This window comes from Orycteropus afer, unplaced genomic scaffold (genome assembly GCF_000298275.1).
Source record: "Orycteropus afer afer isolate SDZICR_OR568_19922 unplaced genomic scaffold, OryAfe1.0 scaffold00137, whole genome shotgun sequence".
Taxonomy (NCBI): domain Eukaryota; kingdom Metazoa; phylum Chordata; class Mammalia; order Tubulidentata; family Orycteropodidae; genus Orycteropus; species Orycteropus afer.
In genome coordinates, this window is record NW_006921724.1 from 1096948 (window position 1) to 1108596 (window position 11649).

At 38.2% G+C, this 11649-nt stretch overlaps 1 protein-coding gene across 1 annotated transcript in view; it reads left to right on the plus strand.

Moving 5' to 3' along the window:
• The window catches only part of TTC3 (tetratricopeptide repeat domain 3), a 129652-nt gene that overhangs the window by 55332 nt on the left and 62671 nt on the right, over positions 1 to 11649 (plus strand). The window contains exons 22-25 of the mRNA XM_007945559.1: positions 1000 to 1092; positions 1755 to 1819; positions 2837 to 2973; positions 4096 to 4422. Of these exons, the coding sequence (XP_007943750.1) occupies positions 1000 to 1092; positions 1755 to 1819; positions 2837 to 2973; positions 4096 to 4422 (622 nt within the window). The remainder of the gene's footprint in view (positions 1 to 999; positions 1093 to 1754; positions 1820 to 2836; positions 2974 to 4095; positions 4423 to 11649) is intronic.

Consider the following 11649-nt stretch of genomic DNA (forward strand, 5'->3'; position numbering starts at 1 on the left):
CCTGACTCATAGCGACCCCTCCTTGGGTTTCCGAGGCAGTATCACTATGGAAGTAGGATTGCCCAACCTTCCTTCCGAGGAGTGGCTAGTAGTCCCCATTTAAAAAAAAAAAAAAAAAAACCTCACTGCCATCAAGTCAGTTCCAACTCATAGCAACCCCCTTGGGTTTCCCATGTGGTGAATCTTTATGGAAGTAGATTGCCCAGCCTTCCTTCCAAAGAGTGGCTGGTGGGTTTGAACCACCAGCCTTCTGGTTAGCCGTCAAATGCCTTAGGCACTAGGCTACCTGAGCTCCCAATGTCTGGCAGTAATAGGAATTATTCAAGTTTGGTAAAAATAAATTACTACATTTTCATATCATTAATTGAAGATATGATATGACCAAATTACTATTGCCATTGAATCACTGCTGGTGTGTCTTAAAGTAAGTTTCTCTAGGTGGAACAACTCTCCCTTAGTGGTCTCATCCTTGGTTTTTAAATACTTTCTGTAAATTAGTTTGCGCTATGATATACGACATAAAACCCAGATATCTCAATGGCTTATGTATGAAAAATTCATTTCTTGCTCATATCACCTGTCCTGCAATTCTGCAGTTGTTGGCTGTGTTTGGGCTATAGCAGGTCTATTCTGTGTGGTTATGTTCTTCATCTCTAAATCAAGGTTGAAGAGTGGCCTTTATCTGGGACATGTTCTTGTGGCAATCAGAAAGTGCAGTGGCTAGTCCAGGCAGTATTTCTTAAAGTTTCTGCAAAGACATGGTGACTTCATATCAGTTCACTTTGCATTGGACACAGCAAGTCACAGGGTCAGCCCTGCACCAGATACGTTTCTTCTACAGGGAAGCTCTGAAAGTCACATGATGATTGACAGTGCCTTCCATTGCCACCCTGAGGAAGGTTGTAGACCATATTTTGACTATTCCTGATGGTTAAAATGATATATATGTATAAATTTATCCCCTTGACACATACATTCTTCTTTTTTCAAACCATATAGGACTTTCTAAATACAGCTTGTCTTACCCCTGACTGCCAAGGTATCATTTGTAAGATTACTGTCTTCAACTGTAAAGGTGGTGTTAAATGTGAAGTAAGTATCTAATAGGGGGATATCATATTAAATTGATAACCAAAATGCTCATGCCTTTTAAAATGTGATTTAAAGTAATGGAAGTTGTGTGATTTGGATCTTGTATTTTCCAGAAAAGAAAGAAATAGTTACTGAATTTAAGAAAATACAGGAAATATTCAAACCAGAAACTAGGGTTTTCAAATGCTGTGCTGAAATGAAGCACTCTCACATTCTTTTATTTCCTAATAGGAAATGGAGGCATTTTACATTTTGGTTTTATTGTTTTTATTTTTATTTTTGGATAACTTTGTTTTCTTATTTTGGGTGTAATAGGGGTGTGGATTCTAGGGAGAAGGAGGAGTGTCATGAAGGATTTCCTTCATTATATGAGACTGACAGGAGTGGGTAGTTGTAATGATACTTGTATCTGATCTTCTGCTTACTCTTATTTTTATTTATTTATTTTTTGCTCCTTCCTGAAGTTTGTCTACTCTTACTCCTCTTTTCAGTAAATGTTTTGCTAAACATTTCTGGGCTTTTTTGTCTGGGTCAGAATGTCATCACTGTTCTCTTTCAAATTGAACATCGTGTGTGCTTCGGAAATACTTGTTACTTGTGATTTTGTGCTTTATGTCATGGGAGTATGAGACAAATTTTGGATGTCTTTGTTTTATTTAAAGTTTGAACACAAGGTCATAAAAGAAAAGTTTCCTCCAAGACCTATTCTGAAACAGAAATGTTCTAGGTAAGATTTTTAACCATCGGTTTAATGATGTCTCTTAGAATATAACTCATTAAATGCAGATTTCTAAATTATGCTGCTTTTTTAAATTGGCTTTCCACACGTACATATATCATATATCCAAATAAGAGATTTTTGAATGAATTTTGTGGGTATTTAAAACTAACCTAGAATTGTTAAATACTCAAAACTTGAATCAGAAGCATTATTTAGTGGTTAGAGTTGTAAGTAAAATGTGACATTTGATACGGTGAAGTTAGATGTTTAATGAATAGGCATTTAAATAAAAATTATATGCATAGAAAAGCATTTTTCTTCTTTGTCTCTCTTCAGCAGACATTTTGAATCCATGACCATTTCTTACTTTTAAAATACTCAGTGGATTGTGACAGTCAAAATTATTCTCTTCTTTGTATCTTCTTGTTCAGATCAACTGATACCAATCCGTTTTCTTTTCTTTTTGGTCCTGCTTTTGTTTTTTGTTCTAAGAAGTGATTTGTTTCTTACATTTCTTTTTTAAAAATTATCCATGACCAAGAAAAAGCAAAAGAAAAGATGAGCAGAATTATTTTCTGGAGAGCATTCATTGTAACCAGATCAACCAAATTCTGATGTGGTGGACTGTTACTAAAATATGAAAATAATATTTTAGAATGAGATTGTTCTTTGAAACAAGCATTCACATGTATTACCTTTCAGAGTAATTTGTACTATGCCTGTTAACATTGAGATAACTTATATACGTGGAAATAACATCTACATAATCTGTATGTGCCATACCTAGTTAGATGTCACTTAATGATTGAAGGTCTTGTTTTCATGAAACAAGTGCCTTTATTTTACCTGTGTTGACTATGTCAGCAATTGTTGGTACTGAACAGAAGATGCAAGGCAAGTTGTAAGTAAAAAGGAACACTTCTAACCTGCTGCTTGAAGAATGGTTTCTATAATAGGCAAACAAGAATAGTTTAATGAGCTTTTTAATGAGGTGAATTATCACTAATCCTAAATGTTTATCAGCCTAGAGAAGCTAAAAGAGAAAGAAGAGAAAAAAGTGAAGAGAAAAACCCAAAAAGAAGAGGCAATAAGATTAGCAAAACAAAGACTGGAAGAGGACTTAAGAGAAAGTAATCCACCCCAAAATGAAAAGAAAAAAGGTATGCAGGAGTTGAAGGCATTATAAAAATGATGTGTTCTTATTTAAAAATATGAATATAAACTTTCATGTAAACATTGGCATATCTTATTGGACCTTATGTTAATTGACATTGAATTGAAATTTAGATTTCAGTTTACCTTTTTTAATACTATTACCATGTTCTGTTACTCCCAGATGGTGAGAGGATTGGTGTAAAGAGCACTAGTTTTAGAAGCAGTTTCCAGGGATTCAGAATGCTACCTTGCCACTAACTCTGGGCAAACTCTTGCCTCAGTTTCCTCATCTCTGAAATAACGTGAAAATAATAATATCAGATCTGCTTATTGTGTATTTGAAATGCTGTGTAAATGCTACTATATATGGGTTTAAGTTTCAAACTGTCAAATGGTAAATGAGTTACAAATTTTTTGAAATAATGGTGAGTTTGAATAAAAAGGCAGTTCATAAAAGGCATTGTAGCAATTACCCAGTCCAGCTCTCTGTTGTAAGCTCTGCTTAACAACATTCTCTGATTGACACAGAAGCATCTCATCAGTAATTTTACTTATTCTCATGTACATAGGTTGGTATGTTTATTTTATTTTCAGTCTTGAGTTGAAATTTGCCTCCCTTTCTACTGTTAATTTTTTCCAACATGCAATATTTTACTACTTACTTTATTTTTCATGTAGTATTCCATTGTTGTTTCACAAATCAATCAAAATATTCTTTCCAATTGATAATTGTTTGATGTATTTTGTATTTTAACTTCCCGTGCTTAATGAATAAACATTTATTGAATATAAAATTTAGATAATTGGTGAGGCTGGGTTAGTATTGAGGCATGTGACTTTATGGAAACCTTATTTTAGAGGAGCTAAGTTTTTAGATGTTACATGATTGATACAGAGTGAAAGATATAAGACATTTATTCTTTTAATGGTTTGGCTTAGTGTGAATATTAGGGTTTTTCAAAGTAATTTTAAGTGTTTATACTCCTTATTTAAAATTCCTGCAAAACAACATAAAGAATAGTGTAACTGAGTAATACATGGTTATGTAATGGTGCATTATTTCTGTGTTTATATCTGCACGTTGGTTCTCTTTGTCCCTTTCACTGACCACTGTTACTTATCCTTAGGACCTGAAGGAAATGCCCAGGCTTGCCAGTTCCTTAATGACAGAATTCTACAATGCATAAAGCAGTACTCTGAGAAGATCAAGTCTGGTATACTCAATACTTCCTCGATGATGAAGGAACTGCTTTCTTGGAAGGTTTTAAGCGTGGATGACTACATAACATATTTTTCTAGCAGAAATTTTCTCAGTGAAGCAGTGGACTTTGTCATTCATTACTTGGTTGAAGAAAAAAATAGAGTGAAGACAAGAATATTTCTTCATGTTTTGAGTGAGCTTAAGGATATAGAACCCACTGTAGCCACCTGGATTGAGAAACTCAATAGCTTTGGTATGTCACTTTATTCTGGAGAGTGTCGTTAGTAGAAGCAATGACTGTAGGCCTCAACTTTTTCATTTTCCTGTTTTTGGAGTCTGGGTTGGCGGTTCATGAGTCCGTCCACTCAGAGGGACCTCAGAAGAAAGATCTGGCCATTTACTTCTAAAAAATCAGCCAGTGAAAAGCTCGTGTAGCACAGTTGTATTCCAGCATGCATAGGGTCATCATGAGTTAGAATTGACTCAGTGGGAACTGGGAAAAAAAAATCCTATCCTGAATGAATTTTTAACTGCTTTATGGCTAAAAATACTATAACCCCACACACACACACATACACACACAGTAACTTTTTAGGTTATAATGATACACAAATTACAACATACTTTCAAAAAGTGTAGACACGAGTCCAGACAGTAAGAAAATCCAGACCTATGTTATGTTAAACTCTGTGTAGATGTGCAAACTGAATAATTTTAGGCACAGTCTTGTATAAATGTACCTCTTAAGAGTTTGTTCTCTTTGTGGTGCCTCTGGAACTGTGACTATATTTAGAGAGACAAAGAATCTAAAATTCAGATTCCTTAATGAAAAATTGAGAGCAAAGAATGGATGGGACCAATTGTTTAGGATCACCCAAGGAAAATCCATATGTCAGGATTAAGAGGAAAATACTGCAGGGTTTAGCTGGACTTGCATATCACCAGGTTATGAAATTGTTATCTGATCTTACTTTTCTGGTTTGACTGGGGGAAGGGAAAGTTGCTTAAGACCACCCAGCAGGCACTTTGCAGAAGGCCACACAGGAACTGCAGGGGGCAGCTCCACTAGACTGTCACTAGACTGCTCTCTGCACATCTCACTTAATGCCTTCTAGTTGAGTTTGACTCATAGCAACCTGCTTTGGGTTTCCAAGGCTGTAAATCTTTATGGAAGCATACTGCCTCATCTTTCTTCCACAGAGCAGTTGGTGGGTTTGAACCACTAACCTTCTGGTTAGCAGCCAAATCCCTTAACTGCTACACTACCAGAGTTCCTTCTGCACACATGCCAGGGCCCTATTTATTGTGGTGTTCATCGATAGAGAGCTCTGTTGGCTATTGGACAAAAGACTATAGGTAGACACAGCAAAAAACAAGCCTTTTTCAGCAGCATCCCAGAGCGGAGGCCTGCCAAGCTTTTCGGAGCCACTTTCTTCTGTGTGAGATTTTGTAGGCGTAAGGACTACTCGGATTCTAGGGCTTCAGAGAATATATTTGTAAATATCTGTCCATGTAAACAAAAGTAAGATGGCAGCAAGCTTGATAGCTAGATTAATCTCCTGCTTTCAGCGTAGATCTCCATAGACTTGTGGTCCCAGAAAATGTATTGCTAGCATCTATTAACAATAAGTAAATAACACTATTTTTAACTTTAATTTGCTTTGGAAGATAGATAGGAGGGAAAGGCTTGTGTGAATTATGCTACAAAGGCAAGAGTGCCACCCAATGTTTATTCCAGTAAACATATAGTTCATCAACAGAAAAATGTGTGTCCATCCTATTGATTCAGAAGGTTGGGCAATCTATTTCTGTAGTGATACTGCCTCGGAAACCCAAGGGCAGGTTGCTATGAGTCGGATCAGACTCGACGGCAGTGAGTTTTGAGTTAGTCCTGTTGATATTATTCACGTTTACTCTGAGGAGTAAAGTTATCATTATTTAATGTTGCTATTTCTATTTAAAAGTTGTAAAATGAGCTCAAGCATTTTAATTAATCAAGCCTGGAGTAAAGCTCACACTTACTTATTATACATTGCCATGGAGTTGATTCCAACTCATAGTAACCCTATAGGATTTTCTTTCTTATTTTTATTTTGACTTTTTATTGTGGTTTGGGTGAAAGTTTACAGAGCTCATTGGTTTTCCATTCACCAGTTCCTACACATTTTGTTTTGTGACATTAATTGCCATCTTCACAGTGTAACAGCACTTTTCCCCCTTCCTCCCTTGTGTTTACCACCTTCTTTCATATCCCTTCCTACTTTCTAATCTTATATGGTTGATTGTTCTAAGGAGTGAGTACCTGCTTCTTTGGTGTTACTCTTTACCTTATATACCTGTCTGTCATTTGGCAGAAAATTGGGTCACCGGAGTTGAGTTTAGTTCATGGCTTAAAGCATGTCTTAGGGCCATAGTCTTGGAGGTTCTATTAGACTTCATCAGACCAGTAAGCCTGGTCTTTTTAAATGATTTTGAGTTTTTTTCCACATTTTTCTATCACTCTATTTAGGACCACCTATTGTGATCCCTGGGGCTCTGGTGGCATAGTGCCTAAGGTACTTGACTGGTAACCAGAAGGCTGGCAGTTCAAACCCACCAGCCACTTCTTGGAAGGAAGATGGAGCAATCTACTTCCATAGCAGTACTGCCTCAGAAACCCAAGGAGCGGTCGCTATGAGTCGGTCCGACTCGATGGCACATAACAACAACAACAACAACAACAACAACAACAACATTGTGATCCCTTTCAGATTGGTCAGTAGTGGTAGCTGGTACCATCTAGTTCTTCTGGTCTCAAGTTTGTGGATGCTAGGGTTTGCGTGGGGCTTGCATGGACCCTTAGTCCTTTGAACTAATTGTTTCCTTGATTGTCTTCACTCTTCTTTGGTTCAGACACAGAGAGACCAATACCTTAGATGGCCACTCACAAGCTTTTAAGACCTCAGTTGCTACTCAGCTAAGTAGGAAGTAGAACATTGTCTTTGTGGACTGTTATGCCAGTTGACCACGATGTCCACTGAGACTGTGCTCCTGAGCCCCAGGCCCAGCAACTTATTCCCTCATGGTGTTTGATTATGGCTGAGAAGTTTTCATAACTTAGCTCCTGTATGTGCTAATATATTCATGGATAGATTTGCAGCACATATGAATATATATATATAGAAATACCCTCCTTCAAACTTGTATATATTGATGAGTATAATCCCATTCACCTTCCACCTGCTCAGCTTGCATGTCTGTATATCCACTCATAGATTATCGTATTACTGTTATTGAAGGATTGGGTATGTAATAGTATTTCCCTCTGTTGCCTTTAACTCTTGTGCTTCTCTTAGTGTCTTCCTTTGTTTGATCATTTTGTGTTGACCTACCCTTTATTGAATATTGCCTTTCTCTTCACCCAAGTTAATACTTGTCTACCCTCTAGTTGGGAGCTCTGGTGGTGTAGTGCCTAAGACACCTGACTGCTAACCAGACAGCTTATGGTTCAAACCCACCAGCCACTGCTCAGAAGGAAGATCAGGCAATCTACTTCCGTAGAGATACTGCCTTGGAAACCAAAGGAGGGGTCACTATGATTCGAGTCAACTCGACAGCAGTGAGTTTTTTAAAGGAGGAAATGTGAACTGTTCCTTGTTGTATCTATTTTTATTTTCTCCATATTGCTTTTGCAATCAAGAAGGGAGTGCGTCAGGGTTGTATCCTTTCTCCACACTTATTCAATCTATATGCTGAGCAAATAATCCGAGAAGCTGGACTATATGAAGAAAAACGTGGTATCAGGATTGGAGGAAGAATCATTAACAACCTGAGATATGCAGACGATACAACTTTGCTTGCTGAAAGTGAGGATGACTTAAGGCACCTACTGATGAAGGTTGAAGAATACAGTCTGCAGTATGGATTACGTCTCAATATAAAGAAAACAAAAATCCTCACAACTGGACCAATGAGCAGCATCACAATAAATGGAGAGAAGATTGAGGTTGTCAAGGAATTCATGTTGCTTGGTTCTACAATCGATGCCAACGGAAGCAGCAGTCAGGACATGAGGCGACGTGTAGCATTGGGAAAGTCAACTGCGAAGGAACTGTTTCAAGTGCTGAGGAGCAAGGATATCTCCTTGAGGACTAAGGTACGCCTGACACAAGCCATGATATTTCCAGTCGCCTCGTATGCATGTGAGAGCTGGACAGTGAATAAGGAAGACCAAAGAAGAGTTGATGCTTTTGAGTTGTGGTGCTGGCGAAGAATGCTGAAAGTACCATGGACTGCTAAAAGAACTAACAGATCTGTCCCGGAGGAAGTGCAGCTAGAATGCTCCTTGGAAGCAAGAATGGCCAGACTTCGTCTCACCTATTTTGGTCATGTTGTAAGAAGGGACCATTCCCTGGAGAAGGATGTCATGCTTGGTAGGGTGGAGGGTCGACGAAAGAGGGGGAGGCCTTCAACGAGATGGATTGGCATGGTGGCTGCAATGATGGGCTCAAGTATAGCAGGGATTGTGGGGCTGGCGCGGGATCGGGCAGTGTTTCGTTCTGCTGTGCATGGGGTCGCTGAGTCAGAAACGACTCAACGGCACTTAACAACAACAACAATATTGCTTTTGCAAAGAATGCATACATTGTGTCTGTGTGGAGTCATGGGTGTGAATGTATGTTTGTGTCGTGGCTCTTCTCTATAGGATAGACACCAAGTTTTTTTTTTTTTTTTTTAATACACCTTGTAGCAGGATTGCTGCATCATATGTTATTTCTATTTCCAGCTTCTTAAGGAAGTGCAGGGCTATAATCTTTATGGAAGCAGACTGCCACATCTCTCTCCTACAGAGTGGCTGGTGGGTATGAACCACTGACCTTTCATTTAGCAGCTGAGCACTTGAACACTGCATCACCATGGTTCCTTACTTATTTATTAAAAGCAAGAAATTTCTAATTCCTGGAATTTTACTGCCTTCTCACAAAATATCTATCCAGTGGAGTCACATCATGTGCGGATTTAGCATGAGAGAGGTCAACTTACATCCTCAGCCAAAAAAAAAGACTACTTTCATGAGTACAAATGGAAAAAGAAAAATCAGTATCTCAGTGGATGTTATCTGCGTGCCTTCTCCAACTCAGAACATGTTCTTATGTGAACTTTGTTGTTATTAGCTGCTGTGGAGTTGATTCCAGCTCATGGTGACCCTATGTTTTGAAGTAGAACTACTCCATAGGGTTTTCTTGGCTGTAATCTTTACAGAAGCACATTGCCTGGCCTGTCTTCCATGGTACTGCTCAGTGTGTTTGAACTCTCAACCTTTAGGTTAGCAGTTGAGTGCAAACAATTTACACTGGCTAGGGACTTGATGTGAGCCTTAGATGGAAAATACAGATGTGGTATTTTTTTATTGGTGGTTCCCTAAAATGGCCATTGAGGTTTATGGGTATTTTATTTGTATGGATATTGTATTGATTTGTTTTTTTTTAATTGTGATTTGGGTAAAAGTTTACAGAGCAGATTCATTTTCCATACAGCAGTTCCTACACATTTGGTCTCATGATATTGACAGCAATTCCTCACAATGTAACAGTTCTCTTCCCACTTCCTCCCCATAGTTACCTTTTCTCTGTGTCCTTCCCTCCCATGTACTTCTGCCCCCCAAGCTATCTCCCTGTGCAAACACTGCCCTTCTGTTCTCCCATGATTGATTGCTCCAAGGAGTATATTTACCTAATGTAAATGTTCACCCCATATGCCTGTCTATTGTTTGGCTGGAAGCCACAGGCGTGAGTTCAGTTCCAGACCTGAAGGGTAACTAGGGACCATAGTCTCAGGGGTCTTACCATGTGGTGACTGATGCTTGTATTTAAAGATAATAATTTTCCTGTAACATAACCCCTAAGTACAATCTAATGATTTCATCTGAAAGAAACAGCAGCCTAAGGTAATTTTGACTCTGAGCAGTCTCAATCTCTGCTTCTCTTGCCGATTTGAACACTAAGGCCCATGTATTAGAGGTGTGATGGGGTAATTGAGTAGAGCCAATCTTTATTTTTTGGTGATTGTGTTAGTAAGAAGTAGAGGTTCACCATCATTTCAACAGTAATGTATGGTTGTAGCCACCACCTTTTTTAATTTGGAGAAGCAGGAATAGTGATGCCTTGATCTTTATAGAGGAGGGTAAGGAGCAGTTAGTGTTACAGTAAGAACTTGCCCGTGTCCTATTTTTTTAATGCATTTTATTGAAATATAATTTATGTACAATGAAATACCCAAAACTAAAGTGACATGGATCAATGCTTTTTTTTTTTTTTGCAGTGTTCCCATGCTCCCCTCCCACTCCTGTTAACCAACAAAGAAAGTTTCCCTCCATATGTAAACCTTTCCTTGACCCTCCACAACAATGAACTAATACTATATTTGTCCTTCTGTGATTGACTTATTTCACTCAGCATAATGTCCTCCAAGTTCATCCATATTATGCGGTGTTTTGCAGACTCTACATTATTCCTTAGTGCTGCATAGCATTCAACAAAGAAAGTTTCCCTCCATATGTAAACCTTTCCTTGACCCTCCACAACAATGAACTAATACTATATTTGTCCTTTTGTGATTGACTTATTTCACTCAGCATAATGTCCTCCAAGTTCATCCATATTATGCGGTGTTTTGCAGACTCTACATTATTCCTTAGTGCTGCATAGCATTCCAGTATGTGTATGTACCATAGTTTGGTCATCCACTCTTCTGCTGATGGGCATGTAAGTTGTTCCCATCTTTTTGCTTTTGTAAATAATGCTGCGATGAACATGAGTATGCATATATCTGTTCCTGTCCTGGCTCTTACCTCTCTAGGATATATACCTAGTGATGGTGTTTTTCAGTCAGATGGTATCCCCAATTCCAGCTTTCTAAGGAATTGCCATATTGCTTTCCACGGTGTTTGTATCACCTTACAATCCCACGAGCAGTGTATATGAGTCCCAATCTGCCCACATTCCCACCAGCATTTGTTATTTTCTGTCTCGTTGAACTTTGCCATCAGTGCTGGGGTGAGACGGTATCTCGTTGTTTTGATTTACATCTCTCTGGTGGCCAATGATTGTGAGCATCTCTTCATGTATTAGCTAGCCACCTGAATATCCTTCTTGGTGAAGTGTCTATTCATGTCCTCTGCCCATTTTTCAATTGGATTGTTAATCCATTTGCTGTTGAGGCGTTGGACTTTTCTATAAATCTTAGAAATAAGTCCCTTGCCAGATATGTAATTATCGGCAAATTGAATTTTTTTGCTGTCATTTTCGTTATGTGCTTTTTTGTGGTGTCAATTTCTTTGTTCCATACAATTTTCTATGCTGAGTTTGTTTTGTTTATGAATCGTGTTATCACTTCCTTCATTGCTGTTGTTTTAGTATTTGCTAAATATTTGTGCTGGTCTTCTTTTTTATTTTGATGTGAAGGTTTATCATTTTTCTTTGAAGTTACCCTGTGATTTATA